This window comes from Phlebotomus papatasi, chromosome 3, assembly GCF_024763615.1.
Source record: "Phlebotomus papatasi isolate M1 chromosome 3, Ppap_2.1, whole genome shotgun sequence".
In the NCBI taxonomy this organism is placed as follows: Eukaryota; Metazoa; Arthropoda; class Insecta; order Diptera; family Psychodidae; genus Phlebotomus; species Phlebotomus papatasi.
Genome location: NC_077224.1, coordinates 26798266 through 26810844, shown reverse-complemented (window position 1 = coordinate 26810844; position 12579 = coordinate 26798266). Strand labels below are relative to the sequence as shown.

Sequence of the window (12579 nt, the reverse complement as noted above, 5' to 3'; positions counted from 1 at the left end):
TGAATTTATTGACTATTCGAAGATTACATAAATAATTTTAATTAATTTATTTCCATGGCCGAAATTACACTCAAAGTGGCCGAAATTAGAAGCTGGCCGAAATTTGGCACACTTCCCCTACAGATAAATTTAAAATTGTGCAAATGCTCTCATTAATATTCAAAGATTCTAATAGCCTATTTCAGTGATTTCACAATTTCATTCAATTGTATTCCGTTATGGAGAAAAGTATTTCAACATTGTATTCCGTAGAGCTAAATTTAATTCAAAGTTGAAAGCTTATTAAGAGGGAGGGGATTTTTGGTGATTTTAAAGTATTTGTACTTATTAAAATGTAAATGGGAATGTGTCCAGCTGACTTGGTAATACTCACATTTGGTGAAGTAGCACTTGCTAGTAAAGGCAACAGACCACCACATGCGATAATCAGATTATCAGCCAATTGGGAAATCAAATGTACAGTATTTACAACGAAGATGGCATTTTCGCTGGAATTGACAAAATCCAGGACACTTTTGGTCGAATGACTCCGCCACACTTGAATGTCCGTTTCCAGGGAGAAGAGGACATCAGAGAGGAGTCTCTGATGGATGTATGACCACTTGAATTCGGGTATTCGGAATGGTGGTCTCGTTGGACCGGGACTAAACATTGGTCTCGTTGATCCGGATTTTGATCTCTTCAGTTCTGCAAAATTGGAGGAAAAAGAGGATGGAAGGAGTTTACTTTTTTTTTGTACTCCAAGTTGAATTTCCTGCAGCTTCTCGGGGCAGAAGCTCTATGCAGAAAAAATACCAAATTGGAAAAAAAATAACATACCAAAGTGATTATTTTCCACTTGTGTACTCGTCGATGCACTCTGAGGCTTTTGGACTTGTGGTGAATTCGTCTCGGACGTCTGTATTCCATTTTCCACCACATGCAACCCCCCATCAATTTTCTCTCCAGGAGATTCATCCTTTTCACCATCACCACTTGCAACTTTTTCCTGCCCACAATTGCCAGCAACAGGCAATTTTTCTACTTGATCATCAAGACAAATTTCCACCATTTCATCCACAATACTACTGGCAATTTCCTCTCTAGCCGCATCTTCTAGCGGCTTAGAACTAATTGTGCTGACAACTGTAGCATCTCGGAGAACATTGTCCACCACTTCCTTGGCCTGATTCACAATAGCCACCTCAACACCCGTCACCTCATCCAGTGACTTCTCAACTATTTCACTAACAATCGCCCCAACAATCTCATCATCCGTCTGACCAATCAGCCGCCGACCATCCGATTCCACGATCGTGCTACTACTATTACAAATTATTGCACTTGACAGGAGTAAATCAGTCTTATCTTTGCTCGTGGCTGAATCGGAAATATCTACTAAATTATTGTTGTTGCTCCTACTAATTGAATGATTATCATCACTGTCACCTTTAACCTTTCGCTCAATCTCCCGTACACCCTTCACCACCTCATTCACCGCCAATTCCAATTCTTCATCCTTTATCACCGGAGATGCCGTCTCCGTCTCAATAATCATCTCATTTGACGTGGTTTTGCAGTCATTCAGCAATTTTTCCGATTTCTCAATGATTTCCCCAACAATTTTCTCCACAACTTCTTTCGTATCACCATCTTCCCGTGCTACTTCCTCCACGTCCACCTCCAACACCTGGTTTTGTTTTTTTCCACAAAAAAGGGGTTAAGGAGAGAGAGATAAAAAAGATTACCTGCAGAGAGTGCCTTAAAAGTGTTATAAACATTGAGAATGATATTGATCGAAAAAGAAAAAAAAATCAACTGTGCTACGTTCGCAGCCGACTTCAATTTCTGATCACCCCAGAAAAGCAGAAACAGTTTTGCAGTTTGAGGTGAAACAGCTACGAAATTTACCTAAATAATAGGTGAAATAGGCAGCTAAATTTTTCATATTGATTTTGTAACATAATATTTAATCAAGGAGTGACTTAGGGGAGGTCGGGGAGATTTGGGACACTTCTTCATGTTTTGACTTTGAGACAATATTCCAAAAAATCACGATAGGGTATCATAATTTTATGCGGTCTATAGGATACTTATGGGTATTGACTTTATAAAAAGTACTCGATGGAACTTGGAAAACAGCTGAATTTTCTTGGAGAAGATAAAACATTTAACTTGACGCTTTGTCCCAAACCTCCCCGCTTTTAATTGGTCAATGCAAAGGAACTTTTTGACCTTATGATGGAATATCTTAAGAGTTAACACTTTTCGGACAAAAAGATATCCAGTCTGCCAATTTCATTCAACCTGTCTTTTTCCTAACTTTTAGGACCTCAATAAGAAATTTAAGGTAAGAAAGATTTTTCTGATTTAAAAGTCTTAGTAATTAGTTTTCGAATTTATTGCATGGTTCTGAAATACTCAAGAAAAAAATGGGTATCGGTCAAAATCAAATACTAAAATCCCGAATGGGTTGAACTCCCAAATAGCCAAAATTCCGAATGGGGTAAAATCCCGAAAACCCAAAGTCCCGAACGCCAAAATCTTGAAAAGAATTTGAATTTTAATCCCGAATGGGTCAAAATTCAAAATGTTTTCGTGCCGGAAGCCGAAAGTGTACCTCATGAAAGGCAGCTTTTATTTTTTTTTTATTATTTTTTTTTTTTTTTTGAAACCGAAGTAAACCTTATGGAAGGCTCTTCCTTTATATATTCAATTACTTCACAGGTAATCACGGTCCTTCTGGATCCCGTTTTCACGGTGATGTGTCAGACCATCAAAATCCCGTACGCCAAAATCCGAAAAAGCCTGAAATCCCGAATGGGTTGAAATTCCGAATAGTCGAAATTTCGAAAAGCCAAAATTTTTCGAGATTTTGACCCATTTGGGATTTTGGCTTTTCGAAATTATCCAAATAGTCGCATTCATAGTCATTTGGGATTTCAGTCTTTTCAGGATTTTGGAGTTTTAAATTTTGGGTTTTGGAATTTTGGCTCATTTGGAATTCTGGCTTTTTGGGATTTTGACCCATTCTGAATTTTAAGTATTCAGTCGTATTTTTCGTAGTTTTTCGATATTTCGGCGTTTAGGATTTTTACCGGCACCGAAAAAACGGATATTAAATTTTGGATTACAAACGTCTTACACATCTAAGTATACCTAATTATCTTCCTGAGGAGTTTCTTTTAAGGATATAATCTAAATTTTGATGAATTAGGACAGACTTTGTCCAGACAGTTGATACTGAAAAAATCTGCTTTTCCGGAAGAAACGATTTCTTTAAGTATTTGACTTTTTTTACTTTACAATTTTATCCACAAGAACTATTTTTTATTATTCTAAATAACTCAAAATAATTGTTTTCTGTTTGGGTAGCCAGAGTCCCAAAACACTTGAAATCATTGAAATAGTTAAGTATATAACACTTTCATGGCACACTCTGTAGACAGATAGAGATCAATGAAAGATGAAAGGACTCCTTACCTGTTTGAGCACTTCCGTGCCTCCGGATGATGTTTTGATGATTTCCTTGGCTGGTGATTTTTCCTCTTCGGTACTGGAATCATGGGCATTCCCATTGCAAATTGTCTCATTCACTTGTTTACTGTAGACATCTGAGATGTGTGATATCGTGTGGACAGAGTCCACGGATGTGGTGGTCACTTTGGCCTCCTCATCCTCACAGCCACATTTAATCTTATTGTTCTCCCCATCGCACTCCTCCGTGGTGGTCGCTGTACTGATTTTATGACATGTCTTACCCCCCTCAATTTCCACAATTGATGCCCCATCACCAACAACAGCACCACCACCCTCCGGCACCTGATCAGACTCCCTCTCCCATCCACTAATCGTACTAATGGGACGAGCCTGACGCAGAGCCGGATCTGTGATATTGTCCGTTCGATGACGTTCATAATGTTCGTACATCTGGGCAAATTGAAGCTTAAACTCTTCATAGGAGACTTTAGAGTGAACAATAGCCAATGTATCCACCCAAACTCTCCAGCCACCATATTCATGCTTTATTGCATGATGGAGGAGCATCCGAAACAGCGAATACACCATATCAGAAATCTTCTGTTCCTCACCATTCTTCGGATGAATGTATGCCATGGCAATGAGCCACTCCTGCCACACACTCATCTGCAGCACCGTCCTCCGATTCTCGCGATTGTTGTTGCAGAGGAGTGTCATATCCGAAAGGAAGAGCTTCTTCACCTCCAACAATTGCTCCGTTTGCTTCGATTGTCGGATCAGTGTTGCCACCACCTTCAGGATCACTGAATTTTCCATGCAATGCATAGAGACTTTATCAATTTTCCACTTTCCTCAACATCAGCTTCAACCTTCCTTCTCTCTCTCCCCCTTTTGCTACATACATAAAATATCCTTTGAACTAAATTCGTATCTCTTCAAGTTATTGCAATACTCAAGGGGATATTATACTCTCCATGGTACAAGAGAAAGTCAATTTACCCTAAAGCAAAATATTATTATAAAACTGTACCAGATGATTCAAATGGTTTTCTATTTGAAATTTCCTCTCTTCGAAATCAACAAACATTTATAAGATACTTCTTCCACAACAATAAAAAAAATATGAATTTATAAACTAAAGAAAACAAATGAGATGGTAAACAGTTTTAATATTCAATAAACAAGTATTATCTATTATTATTCTTCTCTTTTTACCTGATTGTCTTCTAGCAGTTTTTTTTTGTAATTCTTGAGCTTTAAACATTGTTGTATGCCATAAAAAAATAACTTTTTAAAATATTTTAGCTTCATTGTACAATCTAATTGGTTAGATATTGAGAGTGTTCAAAGCATACAAAGGTTAGGCAATCAAACAATTTTACGCTTTAGACAATCAGAGCACGCAGTAGGGGAGACTGGGGCAAAAAGTAACAAAACGGATATTTTATTTTTTTACAAGCTACTCAAGCGCTTCAAAAATTTCTAATTAGCGCAGTTTTATAGGAAATTTACCGCTCTACAATTTTGTAAAAGTAATATTCCTCTATTTTGTAAGGAAATACATTTATCGAGCCGATTTCTAAAAGGTAATTTTGTGACTATTCTCAAAAATGCTGGGGCAAATAGTACCAGACATTGGGTATTATCATATTTTGATTCGCTTCATTACAGGCTTCCGTAAATTTGAAAAAATACCTAGGGGACATATTTTCATAGAAAATTTATTCATCTACACCTTTGTAAAACACCGTTTTCTCTACGAGACAAGTGAGAAAACTAGAAAAGCGCTTTTCGAGCTATTTTAGAAAAAAACACACAAGATACTGCAAATCGTTTGACCAATGCAAACAACAAGCGGCGAGACATGATAATGACGTTTCTTTTCGCCGTGAGATATCAGAACTTGCTATGATTTTTTGTTACTTTTTACCCCAAGTGGCCATTTTTAATAAAAGGATTGCTGGAGAAAAGAACTTTTGTGAAATTCCAAAATAGATAGCGGATTTGTATTCAAAAAATACAAATTATTTAGAAAATATTCACCAGTTCATCAATTTTGGAAAATAAGTATGTAATAATTGTTATCTTCTACAAGAAAAATATTTCAAAAATAGGGCTAAAAATTTCGATATTTTTTATATTCTAAATTCCTTGTTCGAATTCTAAGAAACTTACGACATTGAAGAAGGTCTATGGAGGCTATCTATAGAAAAAAATTTGAGCCGCTATCTTGTTTACCTTGGAAGATATTGAATTTCAAATTTTTCGATTTGTGAGTTTATGCCCCAGTCTCCCCTAGGGTTAAAATATGTGATGGGATTAAATATTAGGTGAGATTTTAAATAGATCTAGGCTCAAACACAGCAGCAACTCCGGCAACATCTACGGAGAGCATCGATCAAGCAATGGGAGACCACAACTTTGAAGTTGTTAATTTCTTTATCTATCTGGGGTCAACAATAACAGCCGAAAACATCTCAACAGAAATCCCCCCACGGCTGCTGAAAGCCAACAGGGCCGATTTCAGTCTATCAAGAGTTTTTCGGTTCAGGATTTTAGGCATAAAGACTACGCTGCCAATATGTGCGACTATGATCCTGCCGATCCTGCCAGTCCTCATGTATTCGTCTGAAATGTGGGTCCTCAGCAAACAGAATGGAAAACTCTTTGTCGCGTTTGAGAGGAGGATACTACGATAGATTTTTGGCCCCGTATGTAAGGAGGGACGACCGACATCGTGCACTAGGATGCCAGCTCGAGTGGTGAACGGTCCTGAGTCAGGCCATGACCAGTACACTCAGTCCCGACATTAAGTCCTTCGAGATTATGCACCTGACGGAATTATGCACATACAATTATGCAAGTTTGCCTACTTTTGGGAGTCAATTTATGAAATCATTTTTGAAATACGCCTGAATGTATATTATTTTGCGAAGCGGGAAATTTGAAAACATTTTGTTATTTTTTCAGAATAAACCTTTAATTTCTTTTGTTAAGGTCAAATTTTTAAATATTCTAACCATTTATTAAAGAACTCTAGCAAAAAAGTACTGTTTGTTAATGCATTTCTATTAAAAAGTTGAAACTTTTTGTTTGAACTACTTTTACTTCGCTCGAAATTCGTTCTACGGTCGATTTCTTCAAAAGAAAGCCCCTGCGGGTATGCAAATTTTCCCGATGCGTAATGCCATTTCGCGCGTTTTTTCTTTTCGGTTCCGAAAATGTGCATAAAACCGGGATTGAGTGTAATTGGTGGTAGCACCGGTTCAGTAAGTAGGACTTAAACAAATGACCAAAATGTAATGGCCTATCAAATGTTTTGGCCCGTCAAACACTGTTTCGCGTACTGTCAGAAGAGGTGACTGGAAGGTTTCGTCCCGTCAAATTATTGCTCTACCTGCCGATTTTACTCGGAGGTTTTTTGAATTGTAACGGGATATTCTAGTACATTCAGAGAAAATCTGTAGATTTTCGGCAGAATTGCTACGTAGAAAATCTGTAGATTTTCGGCAGAAATTCTTCCGAAAATCTGCAGATTCTCCGCAGAATTTCTGCATTGGAAATCTGCATAGTCTCCATTGTGTCAACAAAAATATTGTTTATTTATCAAGAAACTGTAGAAGTTACAAAGAAAATAGTATGCTCTGCTTAACAAGCATTACCGATTAAACATTTTAGATGAGTAAAAAGATTCAAGCAAAAATACAAATTTCTTAAAAATCGCCAATCTAATGATACAAAAACACGAAATTTAGGTCGACACTCTGCTTAAAGTTTTCACTTTACTAGTCTCTACTTACAATACGGCGTCGCACAATTCTTAATTTTATATAAACACTGTGATATCACCAAGAATAACAAAATTGAATTTTGCAAACTTCAGTGAAAAATTTTCCATCTTTTCAGACACAGCTGTCTGGAAAGTCTGGAATGTAGATAAAAATCCACAGAAAATCGGCAAAATATCTACAGAAATTCGTCAGAGTATGCGCCAGTATTCGTCAGAAATATGCAAAAAGAATTTTGACGAATTTTGTCCCAAGCTCAAATAAAATTCGTAGGAATATCTACAGATTTCTCGGCAGATTTTCGGCAGAGGTGTATATATTTTCTGCAGAAATATTAAAGATATCTGACGAAATTATTTGACGGGTTTATTCAAAAGAAAGCCCCTGTGGGTATGCAAATTTTCTCGATGCATAATGCCATTTCGCGCGTTTTTTTCGATCCCGAAAATGTGCATAATATCGGGATTGAGTGTAATTGGTGGTAGCGCCAGTTAAGTAAATAAGACTTAAACAAATGACCAAAATGTTATGGCCTATCAGTATCAAACTCAATAGTGTTGAGCTTTATTTTTCCGTGGTATAATGTGGACAATCTACGAAGTAGTTTTTGTTCTCGGGAACAGTTTTCGGAAGATTCAGAGTGCACTTGTTAGAGTAGATTAAATGAATGGGGATGGTTCACTGCGGAACCGCTGCACCCAGGTATTCATTTTGTGCATCTCTAATTAAATTAACTCCTGTTACGGGCAAGATGCTTCAAGCCAGCCCGTTGTTTTTTTTTTGACAAACTCCATTTAAACAGGGCTACTTTTATCTTGATAGGTTTTCAGCAGACATCACCTCTTTACCCAACGGCATCTGTCTAATGTTATATAATATTCGATTTTTTTTAATAACAATAGCAATTGAAGTAGATTTTGTTGTTTTGTTTTCGTTTCGCGCAAAATCATGGAAAATTTATGCTTGAAATTGCACACGAAAGGTTTGACATCGCGTCGTTTTTTATGATATTTTCCTTCATTCTCTTTTTTTATTTAAATTTTGGGTGACAAATTCGTTTCTTAAGCAGTTACACTATATTATTAAATAGTATTTTAAAGAATTGATTGTAAAGAATTTGAATTCAGTAACGGTTAAGAAATGTGTTTGAAAACTTTGCCCTGCACCTCCTTAATAGATCTCTTTTACAACAATAATTAGCAATTCTCTAAAGAGATAATTCTAAAATATGAACACTTTCAGTCAGTATTTTCACTAATTTTACATAAAATTATTGAATTAGGTTCTTCAAATTCAGTTCTAAATCAAATTTGTGTGCATTCTGAGTTGGGTCACATTAAGAATCTCACCTACAATAAACTGATTTACATTTGTCACAACTTTTTACCTCATGAATTTGTATACGGATTATTAAACATTTTATCCTTTATTATTATTATTTTTCAATTTAATCATAATAGAAAATTCCGTAATACGTGGAAAAAATTCTTATTTTTCGACTGATTCTGTTGAACTTTCTTCTCTCAAATAACAAAGCTTTATTGAAAAGTTTGTTATGAATTAATTTCTGGGAATGAAGCATGGGAAAATGTTATCATAAGAATAACAAAAACAAATTTGAGGAATTACAGTACGACTCCGATAGAGTCAACCCCTAAAAATTTTAAACACTGTAAAAAATTATGTAAAGTTCCAGATTTAATGCTAAACTTTTAAACAACTTTTTTGTTAAGTAAGAATTAGAGACAATTTTTAACGAGCGAAACAGTAACTACGACAATTAATAACTTGACTCTATTGGAGTCGTACTGTATTAACAAAGGCTAAAATTTAATCCCAAAAGCTTCAATCGTTTTAAAAGTAAATTACTCTAGTATTTTAGGGGATGAACGTGATTGAACCATATAAATTTATTGATGCACTTTTACGTTTTACCAGTGCATAGTGCAATAATTTAAGAGAACGAGAGAGAGTGAGAGAGAGAGTGAGAGAGAGAGGGAAAGCTGAAAAGGAAAATTTCTTCGTTTCATATTAAAAATTCACTCACTTGGATTCTCAAGACGGAAATGACTTTCCGGCTCCGGATGTCTTGAATAGAGAATCTGCTGAGATATGTGCTCCGTCATTATTTCATAGAGAACATTATATGTGGGCAATGTTAGTGACTCTTCATACAAGAGCAACCTCTCTGCCAGCAATGTGTACAAATTGTGTGGTGACATCACATCGTATTTTCTCCTGAAAAACATACATAAGTCATCACAAATAAATTAAGTGCACTAGAGAAAATTTCACAAAAATACAAAATACGAATGTATAATACTATTTTTTTTTTGTATTTTTCCAACTGAAAAATTCTACTGTAAACCTCAATGTTTTTCTTGCAATTTCTATCTCATGGAATTTAATTTACCATGGGAAAATAATAAATACACAGCAATACTTTATTTAGCTGATAAATCAGATAAATCAAGAGGGAATTTTATTTAATAACAAAATGTTAAACTAGATATTGAGTAATATAAAATGAATAGAGCTAAAGCGTTAATCCATCGTTAACCCTTTAAGGACGATTGGAACACCGGTGTCCCATAAAGAAAATAATTTTTCCTGACTACTTAAAGTTGTTTTTTCCTTATGTTTGTACGCAATTGCAAAATGGAAGATTGAAGGAATCCAGGATATTTTTTGGAAGTTTCCAGCTATTTGCTATATAGTAAATTTTTGAGCTAAAAAATGACGAATTTTTAAATTTTCATAATGAAAATTAATTTTAAATATTTTTAATACTTCCAATTTTTTTAAGCAAAACCGTTTTGGGAAAAGAAACTAAAATACTCAAACATAATATTTTTCATTAGATTGAAAATTACCATTCATTAGTATTGTCAGAAAAATTAGGGGAGACCGGGGAGGTTTGGGACAGGGGTAGTGTGGGACAAGCCGATTTTTTCAATTAATTTTTGAAATAAATGGGATTTAACCATTACTGTATCGTAGGCAATATTATGATATATCTTGACTAAAAGTTTTATTGTTTTATTCCTAAGTATTCCTCAGTTTTATTGTTTTAATTCTATGAATATTTTTTAAAAAATTGATAAAAATTGTATATTTTGACGTCTCAGTTTTTCTCTTTGTATTTTATATCAGCGATAAGGTAAAGTACCCTTACTCGACCGGGTTCCTCTATTCGACCGGTGGGTCAATTTTTGAATATTTGATGGTGAATTTCATCAATTTCCATGAATTTGTCACTGATTCGTATTATTTAAAGAATAATTGACCTATTAATGTTAGATCATACACAAAATATTATAGCAAATATAATTAAATTGAATAAATAAATCTACCGGTCGAATAGAGGAACCGGTCGAATAAAGGGTACTTTACCTTATATGATCAAAACTTTTTTATCTCATTAGGTAGCAGTGTAATCTGGGAACATATTTTTATAAAAGTTTCAGAGATTATACGCTCTTGTTTTTTTTATATAAAGGTTTTAAATACCAAAACTACACGTGGGGATGTTTGGGACACCTGAAAGGGGATGAATGGGACATTGCTTTTCGACAAGATTGTAGGTGGTATGCAATTGTTTATTGTCAAAATGAAGAGTAATGCCCAGTTTCTACTGGAAATCTCCCTCTTGTGCAAAGTTTATCAGTGCAGCAGATTTCTCTCACTACAGGGACAATTAAACCATCATTGTCTTGGGAATCAATAATTTCTTCTCCAGAGGATATTCGATCTTTGCCCAATCTAGTTAAAAACTATTTTTTTTCGAAAATTTCTCGAACAAGTTCTCCAGAAAAGGCAAGTTCTGAGAAAGTCAAGACAGAGAAATAATGAAAAAACAGGTACAATGCAGTTGTCGTAAAATCAAACAGGAATCCATCAATGAGTTCAAAACTAAGAGTTGCAAGAAAATCTACTCGCGTGAGGAATTTGATAATCATGATTGCAATATTTAGAATAAAAAAAAGAAAAGAAAGGTAGATGGAAAATAAGAAGAAAATACTTTAAATAATTGATTGACAATAAACGACTCTACTGTACAAATAAAATTGATATTAATTTCTAAGTGTAAATAAAAGATGAAACATTTTTATTTCTACCAGAAATATTTTTAATCTGGTATTTGAAATTAATTAACGTGTTCTAGTAATACAAATTATGCGAGAAAAAACGCGTCCCAAACATCACCTATTGCGTCCCACACTGCCCCACATCGGGGAGGTTTGGGACAAAGCGTCAAGTAAAATGTTTTATCTTTTCCAAGAAAACTCAGTTGTTTTCCAAGTTCTATTGCATATTTTTTATATAGTCAATACCCATAAGTATCCTATAGACCGCTTAAAATTGTAATACACTATCGTGGTTTTTTGGAATAGTGTCTCAAAGTCAAAACATGAAAAAGCCCCTACTTAAATTTTTAGGCTATTTTTGTCCCTATCGTTCATAGAGGTAAAAAATACACCAAATCAGTCTCTGTTGGCTTTTCGAAGGCCATTATATAAGACCTTTTACTGGTTTTGTTCATTGATTTATTTTTTATTTCTGATTTTCGGTCAGTGAAAACTGTCTCGCCGTTAAAGGGTTAAGTCTTTCGTATAAGGGCAGAATCACATTGACAGTAAAATGCTTACCGTATTTCGTTGATTTATGCATTTTTATTGCAATTTTTAAGCAAATTTTCAATTACCGTATTACCTTATCTCATACTCGGTGGAACTAGGTAAAAATAGTATAAGAAAATTGTATAAATAAAACGAAAATGCGACAAAAGGTGAACAGAAAAAAAAACTGTAGGATTTTTGCTACAGTTTTTTTGTACAGTCATTTTGCTCACCGTTTATCGAATTTTCGTTTAATTTCGTCAATTGTCTTATATTATTTTCACCTAGTGCCACCGACTGTGAGATAAGGTAATATGGTAACTGAGAATTTTCGTAAGAATTGCAATGAAAAATGCGTAAATTAACGAAATACGGCGAGGCTTTGACGGTAACGGTGAGCATTTTACTGTCAATGTGACTCTGCCTTAAGTTGGGATTGTGATGAGTACGCAAGGAAAAATATACTCTTGGAACATTTTTTTTTGCTTTTTTATAATCGGTAAAAATCAAATTATTTTCTTTGTCTACAAAATCGTGAAATTATTGAGCTGGATTCGAAAAAAAACCTCAGAGGCAATTCACAGGTTACTGGTTAATATATTTTATAAAGGTAATTTTGCCTCTTTGTTTAAAAGAAGGGAAAGTGTCTCGGATTAATACAAAATGGAGTATTATAGGAGATAATTGGTTCTGGACATGGCTAAATTTCCGAT

General features: G+C 34.8%; 2 protein-coding genes across 10 annotated transcripts in view; both read right to left on the bottom strand.

Moving 5' to 3' along the window:
• Positions 1-12579, bottom strand: part of LOC129807383 (neurobeachin) — a 401071-nt gene that overhangs the window by 49675 nt on the left and 338817 nt on the right. For all 8 annotated transcript variants that reach the window (XM_055856603.1, XM_055856604.1, XM_055856606.1 and 5 more), the window contains exons 15-18: positions 9295-9485; positions 3463-4262; positions 820-1669; positions 374-687 (exon numbers count right to left, since the gene is read on the bottom strand). In XM_055856603.1, the coding sequence (XP_055712578.1) occupies positions 374-687; positions 820-1669; positions 3463-4262; positions 9295-9485 (2155 nt within the window). The remainder of the gene's footprint in view (positions 1-373; positions 688-819; positions 1670-3462; positions 4263-9294; positions 9486-12579) is intronic.
• Positions 1-12579, bottom strand: part of LOC129807385 (annexin B11) — a 372667-nt gene that overhangs the window by 181389 nt on the left and 178699 nt on the right. The gene's annotated exons all lie outside the window — the stretch shown is intronic.